The following is a 26302-nucleotide window of genomic DNA, read 5'->3' as shown; positions in this document are numbered from 1 at the left end:
AAATTAAAAAGTATAGAACTATAGAATATTTTTAATTAATAAACTGCATTTGTTTTGGAATTACAATAATGTTCAGCATGAGTGATTAGCAAACAAAGTACATAAAAATATTCGATAAAAAAAAACACATCACTGACCGCAAGTAGTTGATGTAAGAATAATACAAAAACAAACAACAAAAACATACGAGTAATACCAAATCTCCTTACCGCCCATTACTTCCCTTATTAGCACTTTAGAGGCTTTAAATTATTAATACAAAAAAAAAAAAACACAATGCAGCAGCAGCAGCAAGCAACATTTTACAACAATTCATTCTCTCATCATTTGCCAACGACACCAGATTCTGCGGGCATTCTTATCGCCAATGCAGGCTCAGCCGCCAACGAACGTAGAGGCCAGAAAAACATTATGAATTGTTTTCGCGATCGTACTCCCAGTTATACGCGCTCGAACAGTAATCTCACACGTGTTAACGGTCTAATAACGAATAAACCTTTAAACTATCGCCACGAAGGTGTAGTTCTACTTAAAGAGCCTCGTCCTAGACCCATAAAATTGACTTTACTTAAAAGTTCCAGTACCCGGGATCTAAGAAAACTATACGAAATGGATTTAAATAATCAAACACCAAATACTCCTTTATCTTCCGCTTCTTCTACTGATTTAAATAAAATATCTACCTCCTCCTGCTCTTCTTCCTCCAATTCTTCCTCTTATGCCACAAATTGTTCTTCTACACAATGTGCCAAACGTTTACAGAAATTGGAGTTGAAACTAGAAGATTTACAAAAACAATTGCAAGAACAGGAAAACACATCCAAGGCCATGTCTCTTCAAATGGAGGATTTATCTAAGAAATTTGAACAACTCTCTAAAGAGCAACAGGAAATGCAAAATAAACGCAAGAAGACTAGCAGTAGTATGAGACTGGTGAAAAAAGATTCTACTGTGGGAGCGAATCAAACCACGGTACAGCCTTCAAAATTGGCTGCCTGGTTAAAGCTGTCCAATTTCTGGAAACAAAGGCCTAGTATACAGACCTTAAAGGAACAAAATATTTATAATGGTGAGTAATAAAAATTGAAACTTATTTCAGACTATAGACCAGATTAAAGACTGGAGTATAGGTCAGACTTTAGACTAGACTACATACCAGACTATAGACTAGACTAGAAACTAGACTATAGTCCAGACTTTAGACAAGAATATTTTCTAGTCCAGTCTGCAGACAAAATTGTAGTCCAGACTTTAGACTAATCTATAGCTCAGGCTTTGGACTAGACTTTAGTTCAGACTTTAAACAAAACTGTAGGCCAGACTATAAAATAAACTATACGGCCAATTATAGTCCAGATTATGGACCTGACTATTTGCTATATTAATATTAATTAAGTATTTTAATCTCTTTTAGACGAACCCTGTTTCGATACCGAAATCGAATTGGTCCTAAAAGATGAAGTACATAAAACAGTGCCCAAAATAGTGGTCGATTGTTGTCAACTGATAGAGGAAAAGTATCGTAAATCTACAGAGCCCATTGAGGGTATTTATCGACAATGTGGTGACTACAATAAAATGCAGGCCTTAAGGTTTAGCATAGATGCCAATGACTATATGTCGCTAAGACAACCTAATGTAGACATACATACTTTGGCAGGGGTGTTGAAGTTATTTCTAAGAGAAATTAAAAGTCCTCTAGTATCGGCCAATGAAGCTAAAACCTTTATAGGCAAACCCAATCAGTGGTGTAAGTAGTAAAATAAAATTTTAATTTTTATTTGATCTTAGTATTAACTGATTTGCCCAATCTTAGTATTAACTGATTTACCCAATAAATTGGAAATATTAAAAAGACTGATACGTTCGCTGCCGGAAATCAATCGTGATACAATGGAATATTTATTTGCTCATTTCAATAAGTAAGTTTAGCTAAGACTTAAACCAAATGGCGATCTTATCTAAGTAACCCATATAAAATTTAATTGTTTTACTTTATCTTTTTCTTCGTTACTAGATTAACCAAAGTACCTTTACAACATATAAGTGCCGAAACTTTATCATTATCGGTAACACCCTCCATATTTCATACCGTACAAGCGGGTGCTCGCATACAAGACATACACCTGCTCCTAAAAGAAAGTGAAATTTTAGCCGATTGTGTTAAAATCATGATCGAATATCATCAAAAAATATTTGAGTGAGTTTTTTTTTTTGATTTGATTTATAGATCTTTAAAAACTTCTAATTTTTCATTTATATTTCAAAGTTTTAGCCAAAGTCTAGATACTATTACAAATACAGCACCAACACCTTTACCACGTTCCTTTATCCATAACCATCATAATCCTGCATAGTTGTTCTCCTCTCTCTCTATATATATAGCTCTATCTCATTGACTGTTTACTTTCCGTTTTAGATGCACTTCGGATCGTAAAAACCAGCGTAATCGCATAAGTGTTAGAAATTTGAAGAAAACTTTATCTCATCCGGATTTGTTATTTCAAAATTTATTTTGAATTAATTAAAGTATTATTTTTAATATTTATTGTAATAAGGAAATACTCAATACGGCCAATAAATGTGTTGAAACATAAAATTATGTTCACTGATCAGTAGTCTGAACAATAATCTGGTATATTGTTTAGTCAATCTTCTAGTCTACAGTATAATGCATAGTCTGGACTATAGTCTGTACTTTCGACGGATCAGTAGTCTGGTCTATAGTTTAGATTATAGTTTAGTCTACAATCTATAGCGTAGTCTAGTCTATAGTATGGACTATAGTCTGTTGTCTGGACTATAGTCCACTATGTAGTCTAGACTATAGTTTAGTCTATAGTCTAGTCTTTAGTCTAGTCTATAGTTTGGTTTATTGTCTAGTCTATAGTCTTGTCTAAAGACTAGTCTAGTATATAGTATAGTCTAGTCTATAGTCTAGTCTATAGTATAGTCTAGTCTATAGTCTAATCTATAGTCTAATCTATAGTCTAGTCTATAGTCTAGTCTTTAGACTAGTCTATAGTCTAGTCTTTAGTCTAGTCTATAGTCTAGTCTTTAGTCTAGTCTTGTCTACAGTCTTGTCTATAGTTCAGTCTATAGTCCACTCTATATTCTAGTCTATAGTCAAATCTATAGTCTAGTCGTTAGTCAAGTCTTTAGTCTAGTCTTGTTTACAGTCCAGTCTATAGTCTAGTCTATAGTTTAGTCTTGTCTACAGTCCAGTCTATAGTCTAGTCTACAGTCTAGTCTATAGTCTAGTATATAGTCTAGTCTAATCTGTAGTTTAGTTTATAGTCTAGTCTATAGCCTAGTCTATAGTCTAGTCTAACGTCTAGTCTATAGTCTAGTATATAGTCTAATCTGTAGTTTAGTTTATAGTCTAGTCTATAGTCTAGTCTACAATCTAGTCTATAGTCCAGTATATAGTCTAATCTATAGTCTAGTCTATAGTCTAATCTATAGTCTAGTCTATAGTCTAATCTATAGTCCAGTCTAGTCTAAATATAGTCTAATCTGGACTAAATTCTAGTCGAGTCTTTAGTCAGATCTATGTTCTAATCTATAGTCTAACTAATCTAGTCTAGTAGAGGGTCTAGTCCATAGTATTTTTTAAATATTTATTAAAAACGTGTATTTTCACAAATAAAATTATTTTGTTCCAGTTGCTTTCAAACTGTTTACACCCTTTAACCAACCATCTGGCAACTTTAATCTTTATCAGTTGTCATTGTTTTTTTTTTTTTTCATTGACAAAAAAATTTCCCCTCTCATTTGACATTTCACATAAAATTTTATTTCTACACTTTGTTTTCATATGGAATAATAAAACATAATAGATTTTTGTTTTGTAAAAAATAATTAAAATATTAAATAAAACGTAAAAAATCAATAACAAACTAAAACAATTATATAAAATAAGTAAGTAATAATACAAATTTAAATAAGATATAAGAATGTACAACTTCAAATTACCTCATCTAGTGTAAAGAAAAAAACTTACAAAAATATACACTCATCTTTTTAGTGTTTTTATGGAAGGGGTAAAGGGTGTTTTGATAGTGTAATGTTTTAAATATAAAACAATAATTTAAATAAATTATGCAAAAATTATGTTTGCGTTTTAATACAAATAAAATTTTATAAAAATGTGCACGTTTTTTGTTAGTGAAGCCATGGAGGATTTTTAATCTTATCTGGTTTTTTAATTTATTAGATTAATTTATTTTCAATTATGTAGGTATGTATTTGATAACAGAGTTATTAACCTTATGCAGTTTTTTCCAAACAGTTTGTTGCTACTACCATAAGGAATAATGTTGAAAATAGCGGCAGAAGGTGTTATGCCACGTTTGGTGTCTTGCATACAAACCTCGACCAGTGCCCAGAATGCCTGTCAACGTTTAGCACCCTTAGCTGTGACAGCCACCCAAAAATGTTTATCACAATCACAGACGGCCTTGAAAAAATATGTTGTTAAAGATCATTATGAATTTGATCGAAAAGTGAGTATGAATAGAGATTAAATAAAAGAAAATTTTAAAACTTATGAAGGTTAAATTCATTTGGCAGTGATAAAATTGGAAATTATTGTATAAACTGTCTTATGGTATTTGTGATAGACGGTTTTTATTTTAAATTGTTAGTGTTTTTAGTTTTTTAACATAATTTGTCTGTTTGTTTTTATTTTCCTTTATTTAGTTTAGTTTTTAGTATTTTTATTAAGTTTCTAAATTTTTCTTTTTATTTCTTTTTGTTTATTTTCTATTTTTGGTAATTTTTGTGTACTTTACGCTGTACTTTCTCGCTTATCATTTGTTTTAACATTTACTTTTTAATTGCTGATCTTTTCATCAATCCTGTTTTACACTTTTTTCTTTATTTACATTTTGTTATGAGTGTTTCATTTCATCATAATAACGGTTTTACGGATTTGTTTACGTTTCTCATTTAATTGTCATATTGTTTACCTGTGATGTTTTTCCTTTTATTTTTAAGTGATAATTAAAAGTTTTTCTCTCATTCTCTCTTGTTACTAATATAACAGTTCTTTTTTTCATTGTTTACCCAGCTGACTTATTGTTTTTGTTTATCGTAAATAAAAGTAAACAAAAATTATGCAACCTGAATAAATTTTACCTTAAAATAAACACAAAAAACAAAAAAACTTGAGAAAACATAATTTTCCCATATTCATGATTTTAAGCACGTACACTTTACCTAAAAACACACTGACCTTTTCAAAAATTAACCAAAATCTGCTCTCTTTCTCTCTCTCTCCCCCTTTTCAAGGTCATTAATAGTGATATACCCGTTATAGTCAATTTCCATGCTGAATGGTGTGATCCCTGCAAAATTCTAACACCCAAAATGGAGGAACTTTTACAGGATTCCAACGAAATCGATTTGGCCATTATAGATGTGGAAAACAATACGGATTTAGTGGAAACATTCGAAGTGAAAGCGGTTCCCGCCGTCTTAGCTTTTCGCAATGGTGTCGTAGTGGATAAATTTATTGGTCTAGTCGATGCCAATAGCATAGAATCCATTATTGATAAATTGAAACGTAAAAATCGTGCCTCGGAGGAGGAGGAAAAGGACAAAAAGTGATGTAATCAAAACTGTAGAAATAATATGTTTGGTTTTCTATTCTATTGATGCTAGTTGATTAACATGGAGATTTTTTTCTTCTTTTCTCTTTTATTAGGTGTAAACTCTTGTAACAAATAGTAAAGTATTTGTGTTTACGTTTGTCTTTCTTTATTTTTTTTCTAATCGTCAAGTAGTTAGTATAAGTTTATAAAAGAAATGTTTATAAAAATAATAATAATAAAAAAAAAAACGAAAACTTATTAAAAAAATATTGTGTAAAATAAAGTACAGGGTGTTGGATTTTCATTAAAGAGAGTCTGAACTATAATGTGGACTGTAGTATAGTCTAAACTCTCGATTGTAGTCTAGCCTATAGTCTAGTCTATAGTCTGGACTATAGCCCAGTCTACGGTATGTACTATTGTCTAGTCTTTAGTCTGGATTATAGTCTAGTCTATGGTCTCGACAATAGTAAAGTCTATAGTCGGGAATATAGTCTAGTCTTTACTATAATCTAGTCTATAATCAGTATTATAGCTTTGTCTACAGTCTGGACTATATTTTAGTCTATAGTCGGGACTATAGTTTAGTCTATAGTCGGGACTATAGTTTAGTCTATAGTCGGGACTATAGTTTAGTCTATAGTCGGGACTATAGTTTAGACTATAGTCGGGACTATAGTTTAGACTATAGTCGGGACTATAGTTTAGTCTATAGTCGGGACTATAATTTAGTCTATAGTCGGGACTATAGTCTACTCTATCGTCTTGACTATAGTCTACACTATAGTTTGTAATCTGGACTATTGGAAATTGTAATCAGTAATATTTTGGAAAGTCGGGACTATTGTTTAGTCTATAGTCTATATGGACTGTACTCTAGCCTGGACTATATTCTAGTCTATGGCCTGGCCTATAGTCTAGTCTATAGTACATATTGTAGTCTATTATATAGTCTATAGTCTGGACTATAGTCTACTCTATAGTCTGGACTATAGTCTACTCTATAGTCTGGAGTATAGTCTACTCTATAGTCTGGAGTATAGTCTACTCTATAATCTGTACTATAGTCTACTCTATAGTCTGGAATATAGTCATAGAGTAGACTATAGTCTGGACTATAGTCTACTCTATAGTCTGGACTATAGTCTACTCTATAATCTGTACTATAGTCTACTCTATAGTCTGGAATATAGTCATAGAGTAGACTATAGTCTGGACTATAGTCTACTCTATAGTCTAGACTATAGTCTACTCTATGGTGTAGACTATAGTCTACACTATAGTTTATAATCTGACCTATAAACTTTACTATAATATAGTCCATAGATTGAACTATAGTTTGAACTTTAGTCTAGTCCAGAGTCAGGACTATAGAGAAATTGTAATCAGTAATACTTTCAGATGAAGATTTTCCATCAATTTGCTCATTTCTTATTATTCTTCTTCAAAATAAAACAATTTTTCTGTTTTTTATTTTATAGTTTTTTTAATACTTCTTTAACTTTATTAACAAAAGAAATGGATTACTTCACTTAAAACTAATACAAAAAAAAATATAATAATTATTGCGACCAAACTAATATAAGTTATAAAGTTTTTTATCTGTTTGCCTTCTTAACTCTAGCATGCTAAAGTTTTATTAAAAGTTTTAAGCCATTCGTTGCTAAAAAACCATAAAAATAAGCTAAATACTAGCAAAAAAATAATAACAATGGGAAAATAAACATAAAAGACAAAACAATTAAAAGGGAAAATTTTTAAAAATTCTTTTAAAAAAAAGTTTTAAAAACTTTTTTAAAATGTAAAAGACAACAACACCAAATTTGCCATAAAATTTAAGAAACTTTAAAACATAATATAGATTAGGGAAACTATTTTCAATAAAACAAACTTGAGCCCCAAGTAGCACTTTAAAAAATTTCCGAACTTGTTAAGAAATTTAAGAAATAACCATTTGTACTATAAAGTTTTTTTTTTTAAATAAAAGACCAATTCGTCTTTAAGGTAGTTAAAGTTTAAAATAAGTTTTCAAAATTTTTTAAAGTTTAAAATTACTATGTTTTCAAGTGTAATTGGGGCCTTAATATGTTTAAAGGTTTAATAATATAAAAAGCCAATTTTTCGATTAGTTATAATAAAAAAATTAAATACATATAAAAAAGGTGTTAATTTAACGTGCCAATTGTATAATTAAAGCAGCACACATTTCAAAAAATTCCATTGTATGATGGCCTGTCGGCTGTGGTGGCATAATGCCCGTATTGCTCAAGGGCGGTGGTGTTAGACTCTCCAAGATAACATCATCACCCTGTTCTACCTCATCGTTTGTTAAAGATTTAAAATCTAATAGATAACTTTTAGCATCCACCTGATACAGCTGTAAAGACATTTTCGAATATTTGCCGGTTTTGGTATTTTGACGGCGAACACGCACATGATAGGGATTAATGATTTTCCATTCGTAGTCCAAAGCTTTCATGGCACGATAGACCTCTAACATAATATCATTGGGTTTGCTTTGTGAACGTATGCCCAAATGCCATTTGGCACGTTTAATGGGAGTGCCTCGTGCGGTTTTTTCAGGAAAAGCGGCTCCACCTTGCTGTTGAACCATAGTCATGGCTAATTGTCTTTCCCGCATGGGGGCAATACGTTCGGGATGAGGTTTCATTGAAGGAGTTAGAGAAGTTCTACCTGGAGTGGAAGTACCCGAGCCAGAACCTCCTACCATTAGTTCGGGACTTTCGTTAGGTGAGTGGGCTGCTGGGGGAGGAGAACCAGCCACAAAGAAGTTGTTGATTTCAGTTTTAGCCGCCTCATCAGCGAACCGTTTGTTGTCTATAATCAAATGATAAGCTATAGCCAATTGATCATGAGGATCACCGCTTAATAAGGCATTGTGCACTTCCTGCTCCTTAACACCAAACTTGGAGCACACCTCTGATACAGCATAGGTGTCTATAACATTGGAATCCTGCTCTATAGAGGAAGGGAACAGATATGAAGGTAAATCCTTTTGGAACCACTCATGCTTCTTGATTTCCTCAATATTAGCGCGTTTCAAAGGATCCACCTGCAACATTTGACACACCAAATTAACCACCTGTTTATTCAAATACTCGGGTATAGGGAAAATGCCCGATTTAATCTTGCGGAACAAAGTAGGCACATGTTCATCATCAAAAGGCAAAGTACCGCACAGCAAAGCATACAGAATCACACCACAAGACCAGATATCCACCTCAGGACCAGCATATAGTTTGCCCGAAATAACCTCAGGAGCCGCATAATTAGGGGAGCCACAGGATGTGCGCAAAAACTCACCATCCAACATCATGTTGGACAAACCAAAGTCGGCAATTTTAACATGTCTATTATGATCCAATAACAAATTTTCAGGTTTCAAATCACGATGTACAATCATATGACGATGACAATAGTCTACACCCGATATAATCTGTTGGAAGAAACGTCTAGCCTCATGCTCCTGCAACTTGCCATGCTTGACAATATAATCGAAGAGCTCGCCACCACTAACATACTCCATAATCATGAAAATATCAGTGGGAGTGGAAATCACCTGATACAGCTTAATAATATGAGGATGACGAAACAGCTTAAGATTTTGTATTTCTCGACGAATCTTGCCCACCACATCCAGAGACTTGATCTTTTGACGGTTCAATATTTTCACCGCCACCTTGTGCTTAGTCATTTGATGTTCGCCTATCTTGACCTTGCCAAAGGTGCCTGTGCCTAAGGTGGCACCCAACAAATAATGGCCTATTTTTACCAGAGGCTGAGGGCCCGAACCTGTATGCACCACTTCGGCCGCTGCTGAAGATCTAGAGGTAGGCATTTTGTTAAGTTTCTCTATAAAATTCCAAGGTTTTCTTTATGTTTAAATATTTCCGTATGTAAAAGGGGTGTAGAATACTATTACTATTATGCTTCTTCCCGTTTTACTAAATGTCGTCGTAGTTTTTTAAGGCTTTTTCTTGATATTTTTTTACTTTTGTTCCACTAGTTTTTCTTATTTTTTCTCGTTAAAGCTCTTGAAATGAGCATTAATTTGTAGATAATTCCTATCCACACACATTTAAATTCGTTTTGTAGTATTTATTTTTATATAAAACTTTTAAATTTTATAGTATTTTTCAAAAATTTTTCTTTTTACTTTGCAAAATTATGATATAAATGAAAAATTCTTTTTCTTCTTAATATGTCTTTTGACAATTGTGGGAATTTTAATGGGAATTTTCCATAAGTGAGTTTGACAAGGGGAAATTTTTGTTTTATTCTCTTGCAATAACAGTTTGAAAAGCACCATAACAAAGAAACATGAAAAGTGATGCCATATTAAGGCTAAATACAAGAGGGTAATAAGAAATTTAAAGAATTTTGGGGAAAATTAAAAATTAAGAATAACATTTTTAAAAAAAATTTTAAATTGTAGAATATTTTTATAGAAAACACAATAACAAAGCAGTGATTAAACAAAGAAGGCAGAAAATTAGGTAAATGTTATAGACTATTTTAAATTTGGTTTCTGGGATTTAAGCATTTTTTTTAAATTACTGAAATTTTATATAATTTCGTGGATTTTTATTAAAATGTCTTAAAACTGTAAATTTTTCTCAGAATTTTAAACTATCTCACAGAAAACTATAATTTAATAAAACATGAAAAGTTTTCCTTAAATTATTTAGTAAATTTTACAATAAATTGATGTAAATTGTATTGCTTTTTATAATAAACATTTCAAAATATAAATATTTTAATTTTTAAATCTAAAAAAGGAAATATTTTAAATAAATTTCCTTAAAATAAAATATAAAATAATTTTTTTTAAATTTCAGGTGTTAGACGCTGCCAAATTTGTGTTAAACGCCGGCGCCATTAATTTTATTCGGCGCAGGTGTCTGGTTAAAAGAAAGTAGTTGTACGAGTAAACAACAAGAAAACGGTAGATTTCTAAAGTGCGAGTGTAAAATTAAATTAATTTATTATTTTAAACGCAAAATAGAATTTAATTTAATAAAAATTGCAAAAATAAAAGTGCCTTTTATCGTTAGAAATAGTTAAATTGTCACAAAAAGTGTTAAATAAAGTGAAAATACCAAAAATAAATTGCCTTTACAAAAAGAGAGGCAACCCAAGCCACAAAAGAAAAAAATCATAAACAACGTCAGCAAAGAAAAAAATAAGAATAAAATTAAGAAATATTAAAAAATTCCAATAAAAGAAAAGAAAATTGTGCCAAAAGTTGATAGTTGATATATTTTTTAATAATTATTTTGCCACAAAAAAAGAAAATTTGTTAAATAAAGTAAAAATGCGCGCAGGTGCGCAGCTATCCAAAGGGTGGCTATCACCCAAAAGTGAGTCACTGAAATTGTCTCATTATTGGTTAGTTTACGCCTCTGCTTTGTTATTGTTGTTGTTGTGTAGTGTTTTTAAAGCACAGGCGCAGTCGCCATCACCATCTAACCAAGAAAATGAATCGTTTATTAATTCACCCAAATATTTAAATAATGCCGAAATTAGTTCTTTATTCGCGGATTTACAACGTCAATATCCTCATTTAGCTCGTGCGTATTCTATCGGTAAAACCGTGCAAAATCGTAATATGAATGTGTTGGCTCTTAGTGCCCCCGGTGATGTGTTAGTGGGTGATTTATTGAAACCCGTAGTGAAAGTGGTGGCCAATATACATGGTGATGAGGCTTTGGGTAGACAAATGGCTTTGTTTATGGCTCAATATTTGGTCTTAAATTATGCCTCCATTCCTGAAGTTCAGGAATTGTTGAATACAACAGAGATTCACTTTTTGCCCAGCTGTAATCCGGATGGTTTTGCGGCAGCTAAGGTAAGGAGATTTTTGATAAAGCTTTAGAAAATAAGGACTGGTATGTAAACCAGTGTAATATCAGGGGTATAAACTGGTCTTTAGGCAAGTCTGTAATGTAATAAAGATTCTGTACTATAGCGTAGTCGGACTTTAGTCTAGTTTTTAGTCTGGACTATAGTGAAGTCTGTATTCTGAATATTTGTCTAATATATATTTTACACTATAGTCTAGGCTATATACTTGATTAAAGTTTAGTCTATAGTCGGGACAATAGTCTAGTCTTTAGTCTGGACTATAGTGAAGTCTGTATTCTGGACATTTGTCTAATCTATAGTTTGAACTATAGATTTGATTAAAGTCTAGTCTATAGTCTGGATAATAATCTAGTCTATAGTCGGGAGAATAGTCTAGTCTTTATTCTGATTAATAGTCTAATTGTAGTATAATATAGTCTTTAACTGGACTGTAGACTCGTCTATAGTCTAGACTGTAGTCTAATCTATAGTCACGACAGTAGGCTTTTCTGTAATCTGAACAATAATCTAGGGGGTTAGTAAATTTAGCGAATAAATCTTAATTTTTTTATTAAATTTTGTAAGATTTTTTTTTTAATTTTCTTAATTTTGTTAACATTTCTTATAAGATTTATAACTTTTTGCTAATTATTTATATTTCTCACGATATCTTTCTTTTATTTAAACAAATTAATATACTAATGAATGAATATTTCGTGACCTAACTCCATTTATTTTTATATAATATTACAAACGTGATATGCGAATAATTAGTTAATTTATGAATTAAATTGAAGTTTTTTGGAAGATTAAAATAAATGAAAAAATTTAAACAAAAATGAAAGAAATTAATTATAGAAAAATTAAAATAAATTTAATAAAAAAAGTAGATTTGTTAAAATGAAGATTAAAACAAAAATTATAACAAACGTCTTAACTTTTTGTTTGCAAATCCTCGGTTTTTAGCTTCATTTCTCTTTTGGACTAATGAAAGTGTTTAAATTTTTGTTTATTTTTATTATTTCTTAAATTTTTATAAATATTCATTAAAATTTTCACAAAATTTTGCAAAATATTTGCATAAAATATTAGTTTTTTTGCAATATATTATAATTAACTTTGTATACGTTTAAAAAAAGTATAAAATGGCAAAATTATTTAATAAAATTTTGAATTTTGTTTAAATTATAACAAATTGTATACGAAATCAAAACTTTCTTTAAATAGGTTAAAGGTTTTTTCTTATAAGTCAATTAAAAGTTTAAGTAACAAATATAACAAATACATAAGATACAATAAAAATAACAATTTTAGAAAGTAATAAAACTTACACATCAATCAAAAAACCACCAAATTTTTAAATATACATAGCAGCTAACTGCCATTCTTACTAATGTTTTAAACAAAAGTTACCCTAGAAAACGAAATGAAAGGTCTTTTTCTAAATTTGCCACATTTACATAAAGTCTAGCGTTAAGTGTGAACTACTTTGCAGGCAATTACCTTATTTTGTTTTACTTTTTTTTCTTAACATTTTTATACTTTCTTATTATTCTTTTCTTGTTCCTCGGAAATATATTTCTTTTTTTTTTTTTTGCTTATGACTCAGTAAAAGAATATGAACAAAAATATAAAAAAATCATAATAAAATTCCTTATAAAAAAAAACTTGTATTGTATAGTATTTTTTCTTTTGAATCACATGCTTTATTTCTCTGTATTAATTTTTATAATTTTAATCTACGTCTTGCTAAAGGCGATAAATACAAATACACAATGCATTTCTTTATTGTAAAAGTTTGTTAAGACTTTATTATTATTAAAAGAAATCTATAACAATATTAAAACAAAAACATGGTTATGAATTGGTAAAAAGAAACTTTTTTTTTCACAATCATAATAAATTGTATGTTTTTCTAATGATTTACCGGCTTTATTTGAAGAGGTTTCTTTTAGGGTTACCAGGTGATTATACAAATTTTAAAGAAGAAGTTAGACTCTACACTAGATTATAGATTAAAGACTAGACTATAGTAAAGATTATAGAGTAGATTATGGAATATACTATAGACTAAAATATAGAATAGACTAGACTACAGACTAGGCTATAGACTAGACTACTGACTAGACTACTGACTAGACTACAGACTAGACTATAGACTAGACTATAGACTAGACTATAGACTAGACTATAGACTAGACTATAGACTAGACTATAGACTAGACTATGGACTAGACTATAGACTAGACTATAGACTAGACTATAGCCTAGACTATAGACTAGACTATAGACTAGACTATAGACTAGACTATAGACTAGACTATAGACTAGGCTATAGACTAGACTATAGACTAGACTATAGACTAGGCTATAGACTAGACTATAGACTAGACTATAAACTAGACTACAGACTAGGCTATAGACTAGACTACTGACTAGACTACTGACTAGACTACAGACTAGACTATAGACTAGACTATAGAATAGACTATAGACTAGACTATAGACTAGACTATAGACTAGACTATAGACTAGACTATAGACTAGACTATAGACTAGACTATAGACTAGACTATAGACTAGACTATAGACTAGACTATAGACTAGACTATAGACTAGACTATAGACTAGACTATAGACTAGACTATAGACTAGACTATAGACTAGACTATAGACTAGACTATAGACTAGACTATAGACTAGACTATAGACTAGACTATAGACTAGACTAGACTATAGACTAGACTATAGACTAGACTATAGACTAGACTATAGACTAGACTATAGACTAGACTATTGACTAGACTATAGACTAGACTAGACTATAGACTAGACTAGACTATAGACTAGACTATAGACTAGACTATAGACTAGACTATAGACTAGACTATAGACTAGACTATAGACTAGACTATAGACTAGACTATAGACTAGACTATACTAGACTAGACTATAGACTAGACTATAGACTAGACTATAGACTAGACTATAGACTAGACTATAGACTAGACTATAGACTAGACTATAGACTAGACTATAGACTAGACTATAGACTAGACTATAGACTAGACTATAGAGTAGACTAAAGACTAGACTATAGACTAGACTATAGACTAGACTATAGACTAGACTATAGACTAGACTATAGACTAGACTATAGACTAGACTATAGACTAGACTATAGACTAGACTATAGACTAGACTATAGACTAGACTATAGACTAGACTATAGACTAGACTATAGACTAGACTATGGACTAGACTATAGACTAGACTATAGACTAGACTATAGCCTAGACTATAGACTAGACTATAGACTAGACTATAGACTAGACTTAGACTAGACTATAGACTAGGCTATAGACTAGACTATAGACTAGACTATAGACTAGGCTATAGACTAGACTATAGACTAGGCTATAGACTAGACTATAGACTAGACTATAGACTAGGCTATAGACTAGACTATAGACTAGACTATAAACTAGACTACAGACTAGGCTATAGACTAGACTATATACTAGACTCTAGACTAGACTATAGACTAGACTATAAACTAGACTATAAACTAGACTATAGACTAGACTATAGACTAGACTATAGACTAGACTATAGACTAGACTATAGACTAGACTATAGACTAGACTATGGAATAGACTATAGACTAGACTATAGACTAGACTATAGCCTAGACTATAGACTAGACTATAGACTAGACTATAGACTAGACTATAGACTAGACTATAGACTAGGCTATAGACTAGACTATAGACTAGACTATAGACTAGACTATAGACTAGACTATAGACTAGACTAGACTAGACTATAGACTAGACTATAGACTAGACTATAGACTAGACTATAGACTAGACTATAGACTAGACTATAGACTAGACTATAGACTAGACTATAGACTAGACTATAGACTAGACTATAGACTAGACTATAGACTAGACTATACTAGACTAGACTAGACTATAGACTAGACTATAGACTAGACTATAGACTAGACTATAGACTAGACTATAGACTAGACTATAGACTAGACTATAGACTAGACTATAGACTAGACTATAGACTAGACTATAGACTAGACTATAGACTAGACTATAGACTAGACTAGACTATAGATTAGACTATAGACTTTACTATAGACTAGACTATAGACCATACTATAGACTAGACTATAGACTAGACTATAGACTAGACTATAGACTAGACTATAGACTAGACTAAAGACTAGACTATAGACTAGACTATAGACTAGACTATAGACTAGACTATTGACTAGACTATAGACTAGACTATAGACTAGACTATAGACTAGACTATAGACTAGACTATAGACTAGACTATAGACTAGACTATAGACTATACTATAGACTAGACTATAGACTAGACTAGACTATAGATTAGACTATAGACTATACTATAGACTATACTATAGACTATACTATAGACTATACTATAGACTATACTATAGACTATACTATAGACTAGACTATAGACTAGACTATAGACTAGACTATAGACTAGACTATAGACTAGACTATAGACTAGACTATAGACTAGACTATAGACTAGACTATAGACTAGACTATAGACTAGACTATAGACTAGACTATAGACTAGACTATAGACTAGACTATAGACTAGACTATAGACTAGACTATAGACTAGACTATAGACTAGACTATAGACTAGACTATAGACTAGACTATAGACTAGACTATAGACTAGACTATAGACTAGACTATAGACTAGACTATAGACTAGACTATAGACTAGACTATAGACTAGACTATAGACTAGACTATAGACTAGACTATAGACTAGACTATAGACTAGACTATAGACTAGACTATAGACTAGACTATAGACTAGACTATAGACTAGACTATAGACTAGACTATAGACTAGACTATAGACTAGACTATAGACTAGACTATAGACTAGACTATAGACTAGACTATAGACTAGACTATAGACTAGACTAGAACTATAGACTAGACTATAGACTAGACTATAGACTAGACTATAGACTAGACTATAGACTAGACTATAGACTAGACTATAGACTAGACTATAGACTAGACTATAGACTAGACTATAGACTAGACTATAGACTAGACTATAGACTACACTATAAACTACACTATAGACTAGACTATAGACTAGACTATAGACTAGACTATAGACTAGACTATAGACTACACTATAGACTAGACTACAGACTTGACTGTAGTCCAGGCTATAGGCTAGCTATAGATCTGCCTAGAGACTCAATTATAGTCCAGACTCTGGACTTTTCTTTTTTGTTCAACCTGGTCACTCTATTTAGTCAACATTTCACAGTGCAATGACTTTTTTATACCCTTTTCATTATATTTTAATATATATATATTTTTTTTGTTTCATTTTGTCTGTAACAACTTCCGTTTCTTTATAATACCTATTAAAAGCAATTATGTGCGTCAATATATTGTACATTCAAGTGACTTACACAAGTCTTACAGATTTCTTAAACATATAACCAATACGTTTTAAAAAAAACGTGCAAATAGACAGACAAAAATTTTGTTTGGTCTCGCACACACAATATTGGTCAAGTCCAAGTATATACTTGAGACACTTGTGTTACGCTGACGCCTCTTAGGTTGAATCTATACGCAACTACTACCAGCTGCCAAAACAATGTATGCTTGTAGCTGGAAGGCCAAATTGTGGTGTGGCAGACAATTTGTATTGTATATGCTCTTGTGTTTAGCTACTGCTGCTGTTTTCTATTCATATTTATAGTGGTAATATTCTTAAATAACAAGTATCTATGTAACTTACTTAGTTCAAGTATACACTTGAAATCAATAAATTGAAATTTGATTTCGTGATTCAAGTGGTGGTTTTTTTTTTGTTAGTGGTGATGATGTCTTCTTTATTTGAGCTGCAGATATGTATGTTTTGTTTTTAATTTGAAATGAGAGCTTTTTAGGTTTATTTGTAATTAAAATTGATTTTTTTTAAGGTGAAAACTAAGGCAAATTGAATTAGTGAGCTTTTTGTTATTGTAAAATAAAACCCTGAACTTTTAGGATGTAGAAAACAAGGAATAAATACATTTGCTTTCAAGAAGCTGCCTAACATATTGAACTGATGGTGCTGTAAAGGAAGTTTCGAAATACTCCTCCCAAACTTTTATAATTCTTTTAACATTCTAATTTTATAATTGTCTCCAACACCTTATCACATTTTAAATTTAAATAAAATCCTCCTGTTTTTACTCTACTAATTTGCATTAATTCCTTTCGAACCTTTTTTCCACTTTTATGCCATCAAAAAATATATTAATATTCAAGGTTGTCTCTTTAAATTTATTATGCCATATAACATATAACAATTTTGCAAACGTATCTAATTTATGCACAATTCTTATCTATAAATATTTATGAACAAATAAATAAAATATTTCATCCTAAAATAGAAATACAATCTACGTAACAAATTCGAACAAATGAAATGAAATTTCAACTAAAAAAAGAAATCCTTAGGATTTACATTGTTGTTTGTTTAAGGTTTGTACGTCACTATTACGTGACATAATATTAGAAATAATAACAATAATACAATATAAATTTAGTTTAACGTCATCAAAATTCTATACAAAGTCATTCATAAAAGTACAAATAAGTATTTTACTAATAACCCGGTAAATGTTAAAGCTTCTAAGAATCCTTTCCAGAACTGATAAAAAAAGTCCTTTTAAAAGCAGAGAAAACAACAAATTACTTTCACAAGTGTCTCTTAGTATACTATAAAGTAACCAGTTTAAGCTATTTGTAAATATCCCCTTAGTAAGTAGCTATTATTTGTACTTTAACTAAACCATTACAGCTTCAGTTCTCGATTTTTTATATAAATATAATAAAACTTAAATAAGTCTTCTTTCCTCCACTTAACATCAAACCCCCAGACTTGCTGGTTAGTGTCATTCCAAACATAAGTTCACATATTGTTAAAATTAAAAAAAAAAAAAACAAGGATAAGATAATAGACAAAACGTGGGCGTAATTGTAGCAGAAATAATTGGGTTGTTATGACAAAAACTTAAGATAAAGCGAAGGGTTATATGCTAATAAAGAACAATTGGAAGACAATGAAATATCTCAAACACACGTGTTTGTAATTCTAAGCAAATTGTCTCTAGGAAATAAATATTGATTTAGGAAGAATAAATAAAACAATTTTAAAGAATTTCAGAATAAGGAACATAATTCAAGATATTAGATTATTGTCCATGTTCCCTCAACAAATGAATCTTCTAGTCTTTCTCCACCAAAGAATATCAACTCTGCGACAGTTGTACCAATCGAACGTTTTTCCCCCATGAAGGAATTATCGGTCAGATTCGAACTGTTACAAAAACAACAACTACAGATTATAGACTAGAATATAGTCCAGAATATAAACTACAGCAGAGTCCAGGACATAGACTGAAGTATAGTGCAGACCAAAGACTAAACTATAGTCCAATCAAAGACAAGACTATAGAGTAAACTATAGGCTAGACTATAGACTAGACTATAGACTAGACTATAGACTAGACTATAGACTAGACTAAAGACTAGACTATAGACTAGACTATAGACTAGGCTATAGACTAGACCAGACTATAGACTAGAGCAGACTATAGACTAGACCAGACTAGATTATAGACTAGACTAGACTATAGACTAGGTCATCCTCTAGAAAGGATAACGAACTATAAACTAAACTATAGACTAGACTATAGACTAGACTATAGACTAGACTATAGACTAGACTATAGACTAGACTATAGACTAGACTATAGACTAGACTATAGACTAGACTATAGACTAGACTATAGACTAGACTATAGACTAGACTATAGACTAGACTATAGACTAGACTATAGACTAGACTATAGACTAGACTATAGACTAAACTATAGACTAGACTATAGACTAGACTATAGACTAGACTATAGACTAGACTATAGACTAGACTATAGACTAGGCTGTAGACTAGACTATAGACTAGACTATAGACTAGACTATAGACTAGACTATAGACTAGACTATAGACTAGACAATAGACTAGACTATAGACTAGACTATAGACTAGACTATAGACTAGACTATAGACTAGACTATAGACTAGACTATAGACTAGACTATAGACTAGACTATAGACTAGACTATAGACTAGACTATAGACTAGACTATAGACTAGACTATAGACTAGACTATAGACTAGACTATAGACTAGACTATAGACTAGACTATAGACTAGACTATAGACTAGACTATAGACTAGACTATAGACTAGACTATAGACTAGACTATAGACTAGACTATAGACTAGACTATAGACTAGACTATAGACTAGACTATAGACTAGACTATAGACTAGACTATAGACTAGACTATAGACTAGACTATAGACTAGACTATAGACTAGACCAGATTATAGACTAGACTATAGACTAGACTATAGACTAGACTAGATTATAGACTAGACTATAGACTAGACTATAGACTAGACTATAGAATAGACTATAGACTAGACTATAGACTAGACTATAGACTAGACTATAGACTAGACTATAGACTAGACTATAGACTAGACTATAGACTAGACTGTAGACTAGACTATAGACTAGACTATAGACTAGACTAGACTATAGACTAGACTATAGACTAGACTATAGACTAGACTATAGACTAGACTATAGACTAGACTATAGACTAGACTATAGACTAGACTATAGACTAGACTATAGACTAGACTATAGACTAGACTATAGACTAGACTATAGACTAGACTATAGACTAGACTATAGACTAGACTATAGACTAGACTATAGACTAGACTATAGACTAGACTATAGACTAGACTATAGACTAGACTATAGACTAGACTATAGACTAGACTATAGACTAGACTATAGACTAGACTATAGACTAGACTATAGACTAGACTATAGACTAGACTATAGACTAGACTATAGACTAGACTATGACTAGACTATAGACTAGACTATAGACTAGACTATATACTAGACTATAGACTATAGTTCCAGATACTAATGAGGAATATCGTTAACTTTTTAAATTGTTTTTATTTAAAAACTCTTTTAACATTTCATTAAAATTTAATTTAAATAGGTATTAATTGTAAAAATAATTATTCTAATGCAAACTTGTTTTTTCTTTTAATTTCACAAACATTTTATTTTAATTAAGTTTTTGTAATTTTTTGCTAATTTAATTTATTTACTAGCAAATTTAATTATTTCGCTATTAAACAAACACGTTTAATTGTACTTAGTGTCAAACAGCAAAAATTTTAAATTTGTTTTTTCAATTGAAATTTTATTTAATTTTTCAATTTGTTTATAATTTTATTAAAGTCTCTCTGATTGATTGTATTGTACTTGCATGTGTAATGGTGACAAATTTATTAAGAAATATCAGCAAAAAAAAAAAACCCAGCATGACAATAAAAACAAAATTATACACACGTTTTTATCTCTAGTTCAGAGAAGGGGGATTTTGTTTTTCTTATAAAGAGGGTAATAAACAAATATTTATTAATTTTTTTTTAAATTTAATTACTTTATAGTTTTAAGTCAGTTTTAGTATTTTTTAACAAAAAGTACTTTTTTAAATTTGGTACTTTTAATTTTTTTTCTTAAAATAGGTATGTATTCGATGATCTCTACTTGTTTATTTGTACTTTTCCTACAGTTTTAATACTTTTTCTCAAAAAGTACTTTTGTAAATTTTGGTACTTTTTAGAAAATATTAGTTATTTTTATACTTGAAAGGGATTAGGGAAATTAAAACGTTTTTATTTAAAAAATACTTATGGCAAAATATACTTTTTAAAAAATATTAATACTACTTGAAAAAATAAGTTTAAATGATAAAAATAGTATGCAACAATAAGTTTTTCTTTTACAATAATTTTCCACAAAAAAATTTAATTTTATTACACACAACAAGGTACTTTATTACCATAAACAACTACTACATACATTCTCTTTTTTTACAACAGTAGTGTGCTCATAAATTCACCTCTAACCTATAAACAATAGTTTTTGTTTACAATTTGTATATTCCTTCGTTTGTAATGTGAAGCAATGTAATCAAATAAATCCACCATGAGTACGAGTACATGTGCAAGAATACAAAAAAAATAACAAAAATATTTGCAACAACAGCAACAAATAAACATTAATTACATTGTTTCTTTTGTTTTGTCTCAAAAAAAAAAAAAGATATATGAGCTTACTGTTTAAATTAAAGCTTTGTTAACATTTAACTACTCAAATTCTGACACACTAAAACCAAACAAAAGCTTTTCTCACCGCCCCTCTAATGAAAAGCCCTACTTCAGCCACACTTGTTAACAAGTAAAGAAAACACTTAAAAAAAACTCATGCTATTATTTTGCTCATTTTCTAATTTTTTCCTATTTTTATAAAATAAAGTATGTTATCAATATTATTACTAATTTTTTTTTTTTATAATAATCTAGTTTATTTTGCTTGAAAACTCTGCCCTTTCATTGATTACTTGTTGTGATAATAGTGTTTAAATAAGAAAAAGTTATTGATAAGCTTTTTGCACTCAAATATTTATAACTTAAATAAAAGTAGTGTTAGTAAGAGCCAGTGTGAGAGCAAAAGTTTTTTAAATGAAACATCAAGAGTTCAAAACTCGTTTTAGTAGTTTGTGCTATTTGCGAAATTTTTTGCTAAATAAACCTATAACAATATTTATCTTGTTACTTGTTAGTAAAAAAAAAAACAACAATATACATAAACAAAGTAACAACAGCAAAAAATCGATTATTGAGAGAATGTAAACAGAGAGTTTTTTCGAAAAAAGAACTAACTCACAAATATAAAGAGAATTTTGTGTTAAATGAAAAAAGTTGAGAGAGTTTTTAAGTAAATAAATAGGAGGGTGGTTTTAATAAGTTTTAACACATTAGTCCATTCGCCTCTAGTCTATAAGCTAAAGTATAGACTAGTCTATAAACTAGAGTAAAGACTAGTCTACAGACTAGAGTATAGACTAGTCTATAGACTTGAGTACAGACTAGTCTATAGACTTGAGTATAGACTAGTCTATAGACTTGAGTATAGACTAGTCTATAGACTAGAGTATAGACTAGTATATAGAATAGAGTATAGACTAGTCTTTAGAGTAGAGTATAGACTAGCCTTTAGAGTAGAGTATAGACTAGAATATAGACTAGTCTATAGACAAGAGCATAGGCTACTCCACAGACTAGAGTGTAGACTAGTCCATAGACTAGAGTATAGTCTAGTCTATAGACTAGTCTCTGGACTAGAGTATAGACTAGTCTATAGACTAGAGTCCATAGACTAGACTATAGACTAGAATATAGACTAGGCTATAGACTAGAGTATAGACTAGTCTTTAGACTAGAGTATAGACAAGTCTATTGGGTAGAATATAGACTAGTATATAAGCTAGAGTATCGACTAGTCTATATACTAGAGTATAGACAAGTCTATAGACTGGAGTATAGACTAGTCTATAGAGTAGATTATAGACTTATCTATAGACTAGAGTATAGACTAGTCTAAGGACTAGATTATTGGCTATTCTATAGACTAGAGTATAGACTAGTCTATGGACCAGAGTATAGACTAGTTCATAGATAAGAGCATAGACTATTCCATAAACTAGAATATGGACTAATCTATAGACTAGACTATAGACTTTTCCATCGGCTAGGGTATAGACTAGTGTAAAGACTACTGTATAGACTAGTCTATAGGCTATAGTATAGACTAGTCCATAGACTGGAGTATAGACTAGTCTATGCTCTTTTGTGTAGACAAGTCTCTGAAAAGACTGCGATCTAATACATCGATAAGACTTTGATCTTGTATGGACAAAAGACTATGGTCTTATCTATGGACAATATTCTGATAGTGTCTACGAATAAGACCATGATCTTGTCAATAGAATAAACTACGATTTTGACTAGAAAGAAAAGTAAGATCTTCTCTATACTACGGTCTTTCCTACATAATCTTTTCTATAGACAAGTTTTTGATATATTTTTAGAAAAGACAGCAATCTAATATATCGACAAGACTACGATCTTGTATTGATATACGACTATGATCTTATCTATGGACAAGATTCTGATCGTGTCTATGGATAAGACCATGATCTTGTATATAGACTAAACTACGACTAGAATGAAAAGAATGATCTTGGCTATACTACGGTCTTGTCTATATGATATTTTCTATAGGCAAGTCTTCGATCTTTCAAAAAGCCTTAAAAGCCATCTAATGTATAATGTATATAGACTAAACTACGATTTTGATAGAAAAAAGAGTATTTTCATGTTTATATTACGGTCTTGTCTAGGGAAAATACTATGATTGTTTGTAAGAATATTTCAACCACTATTGGATTTTATTTTATTGTTCTTTAAACTTCTCTAACCACCCTCGATCACATACAAACCACACACGAAAAAAATTACCCTTAAAGCAGAGTATAATTGCTGAAAAAAACCCCCCAACTGCAAAATACTCTAACTCAGTTTTACAACAAAAAAAAAAAAGAAAAAAAAAAAACAGGCAAAAACCTTGTCTCTCCAGCTCTATTCAACTGACTTCTAATCTCTCGCAAAAAAAATATACAAAACCTAAGCGATACCAAAACTCATTTTACATGCGCTTGCACCACTTTTTTAGTTGTTGTTGTTGGAATTGTATGCTCGTTGTCGTCGTTGACGTACAAACTCACAAACAGTTTGTGAATTATTTATTTATAAAACAATATATCACGTATTTATAAAGCAGCAAATTGTTTCAGTTAGTCTTTTGTACTTATCGTAAAGAGAAGCAAGCACCAGTGGATGAGCACGGAAAGCAACAGCAGCGTACTAACAACAAAAATCAATACTACAACAAAATACTTGGATTAAGAGTCAAACTCTTCAACGGACAAGTGGGAAGAACTTCAAGCAGGGAGTAATGTTTAAAAAAGAATTTTAAATATAAAATTTTTGGAAAAGAATACGTGATTTCCATTTAATAATTAACATTAATATTCTAACTAAAGTGTTAATTAATGCTTGAAAGCAGGAACAAATAGTTAGAACAGAAAAAGTGGAGCACGGTCAAATAAAAAAATCACAAAAAAAAAGATTTTAAGTAAAAAAAAATCAACCACTTCCAGACTCTTATTTACAAAACAGCAGCAGCATTTTGTTTTAGTATACCAAAGATTTGTTAGTGTAAACGCACAATTCTCAAAGGAATTCTAAGATAAAAATAAAAATAAAAAATCATAGACACCTACGAGAATATCAATAACATCATCATTATCAACATTAGCACAGTGGGAAAAAGGGACAAGCAAGTTAACTAGCAAAGGAACTACGTCAATTTTAGAAACCCTTCCCAGCACTACTCACATTAACACTTTCATTAAAGGAACAGAGAAAAAAAATCAGAAAAAAAGTAAAACCCACAGCCAGTCAACCAGGGAGCCAAGACATTGTTCAGCAATATGTTGACATTCAATACGACGTATACAACGTCGTCGAAACACCCACAGTCATCAGCACCAAGAAAGCACAAACAACAACAGCAACAGAAATCTTTAATATTTGCATTATGCTGCTGCTTCATTACCCTCATAGTTGTCTGTACACCAAGTTTATGTCAAGGTTATATTATTAAAGAAGATGAAAGTTTCCTACAACGTCCCTACTATTCAACACAAAACGATTTAGAGGATACATTTGCTCGCCTAAGCAAACAATTTCCCGACAATGCCCGTGTCGAGACAATTGGACGTTCGTTAGAGGGTCGTCCTTTGATTGTCTTGCAAATAGGTCAAAATATGCGTCAACGTGGCTTGTTAACACCCATGGTTAAATATGTGGGTAATATGCATGGTGATGAGACTATAGGACGCCAGCTGTTAATCTATTTGGCTCAATATTTACTGTATAATTATCACAGTAATTTAGAGGTGGCTCAACTTATAAATAGCACCGATATTTATCTAATGCCCACTATGAATCCCGATGGTTTTGAACGTTCTCAGGTAAATTATTATTTTTAGCAAAAAGAGTGGGTGTTTAATTTCCTGTTTTGTTAGAGAAAATATGATAAGTGTTAATATATCACTGATAATGTTTTTGACATCTGTTAACCACAATAAAATATGTTCGCAACAGGCCTAAAAGTTCCTCGAGAAAAATGTGTGTGTATCCCTAAAAAAACACCATAAAGTGACCAAATTTCAGTGAAAAATTATAAATCAACAAGTTTTTTTTGTTAGTGACAAAGAGTGAAAGAGAAAGGCATATTTTTTAGTGTTTCAAAATAACATTCAACAGCTTTTTTTTGTAATACAAGAAGCCTGTCAAATTTAAAATAACGTAACAGTATAGAGAAGTAAAAAGTTTGGAGAACAATGGAAACCGTTTCCCTAACAATGATTTTATTGCATTAACTAAAGTTTTCATTTGTGCTGACAAAAAGAACTGTTAAAACTAACAAATTTATTAAATCTATTAAAAATTCTATGCCAAAAGTTCAAATTGAATAAATTTCGCCTACTAAAGCTCTCTTGATACAATTGAAACCTATATCTATAGAAAGTTGTAATTGTAATAACTGAAATATTCGTTTGTAGAGAATTGTTCACTGGTAAACTGGTTTAATTGTTTACTTACCTTTTCAATACAAACGGTCATCATCAAGCTTAGTTTCGAAAAAAAGCTTTTTCACATAAACTTTTAATGTCAACACG

At 30.7% G+C, this 26302-nt stretch overlaps 5 protein-coding genes across 7 annotated transcripts in view; 3 read left to right on the top strand and 2 right to left on the bottom strand.

Annotated features, from left to right (window-relative positions):
- LOC119609299 (rho GTPase-activating protein 27) overlaps positions 1–2603 on the top strand; it is a 3385-nt gene extending 782 nt beyond the window's left edge. Inside the window, exons 1-5 of one of the 2 annotated variants that reach the window (XM_037964027.1) lie at positions 1–1069; positions 1415–1750; positions 1817–1922; positions 2018–2200; positions 2420–2603. The exon at positions 1–1069 is cut by the window's left edge and continues 782 nt beyond it. In XM_037964027.1, coding sequence (XP_037819955.1) covers positions 277–1069; positions 1415–1750; positions 1817–1922; positions 2018–2200; positions 2420–2519 — 1518 coding nt within the window. In that variant the 5' untranslated portion in view covers positions 1–276 and the 3' untranslated portion in view covers positions 2520–2603. Of the gene's footprint in view, positions 1070–1414; positions 1751–1816; positions 1923–2017; positions 2201–2269 lie in introns of both variants that reach the window. The other variant, XM_037964028.1, reaches the window with a different exon arrangement.
- LOC119609297 (rabphilin-3A) overlaps positions 1–4033 on the bottom strand; it is a 28473-nt gene extending 24440 nt beyond the window's left edge. Inside the window, exon 1 of the mRNA XM_037964025.1 lies at positions 3976–4033. Coding sequence (XP_037819953.1) covers positions 3976–3980 — 5 coding nt within the window. The 5' untranslated portion in view covers positions 3981–4033. The remainder of the gene's footprint in view (positions 1–3975) is intronic.
- Positions 3798–5861, top strand: LOC119609301 (thioredoxin, mitochondrial). Its single transcript, XM_037964030.1, has 3 exons — positions 3798–3921; positions 4292–4505; positions 5293–5861. The coding sequence occupies exons 2-3, from the start codon at positions 4317–4319 to the stop codon at positions 5608–5610; spliced, it is 507 nt and encodes a 168-aa protein (XP_037819958.1). The 5' UTR covers positions 3798–3921; positions 4292–4316; the 3' UTR covers positions 5611–5861.
- A 1220-nt stretch (positions 5862–7081) lies between these two features.
- On the bottom strand, positions 7082–9838 carry LOC119609288 (5'-AMP-activated protein kinase catalytic subunit alpha-2). Its single transcript, XM_037964013.1, has one exon. The coding sequence runs from the start codon at positions 9451–9453 to the stop codon at positions 7765–7767; it is 1689 nt and encodes a 562-aa protein (XP_037819941.1). The 5' UTR covers positions 9454–9838; the 3' UTR covers positions 7082–7764.
- A 680-nt stretch (positions 9839–10518) lies between these two features.
- LOC119609294 (carboxypeptidase D) overlaps positions 10519–26302 on the top strand; it is a 40700-nt gene continuing 24916 nt past the window's right edge. Inside the window, exon 1 of one of the 2 annotated variants that reach the window (XM_037964020.1) lies at positions 10519–11463. In XM_037964020.1, coding sequence (XP_037819948.1) covers positions 10930–11463 — 534 coding nt within the window. In that variant the 5' untranslated portion in view covers positions 10519–10929. Of the gene's footprint in view, positions 11464–24333; positions 25592–26302 lie in introns of those variants that run through there. The other variant, XM_037964019.1, reaches the window with a different exon arrangement.

The sequence above is a fragment of the Lucilia sericata genome, unplaced genomic scaffold, assembly GCF_015586225.1.
Source record: "Lucilia sericata isolate MDLA Ls3-8-SP2 unplaced genomic scaffold, ASM1558622v1 Contig000959F_arrow, whole genome shotgun sequence".
Classification (NCBI taxonomy): domain Eukaryota; kingdom Metazoa; phylum Arthropoda; class Insecta; order Diptera; family Calliphoridae; genus Lucilia; species Lucilia sericata.
Note: the sequence above shows the minus strand (reverse complement) of the source record. Positions and strands in the feature narration are given on the sequence as shown.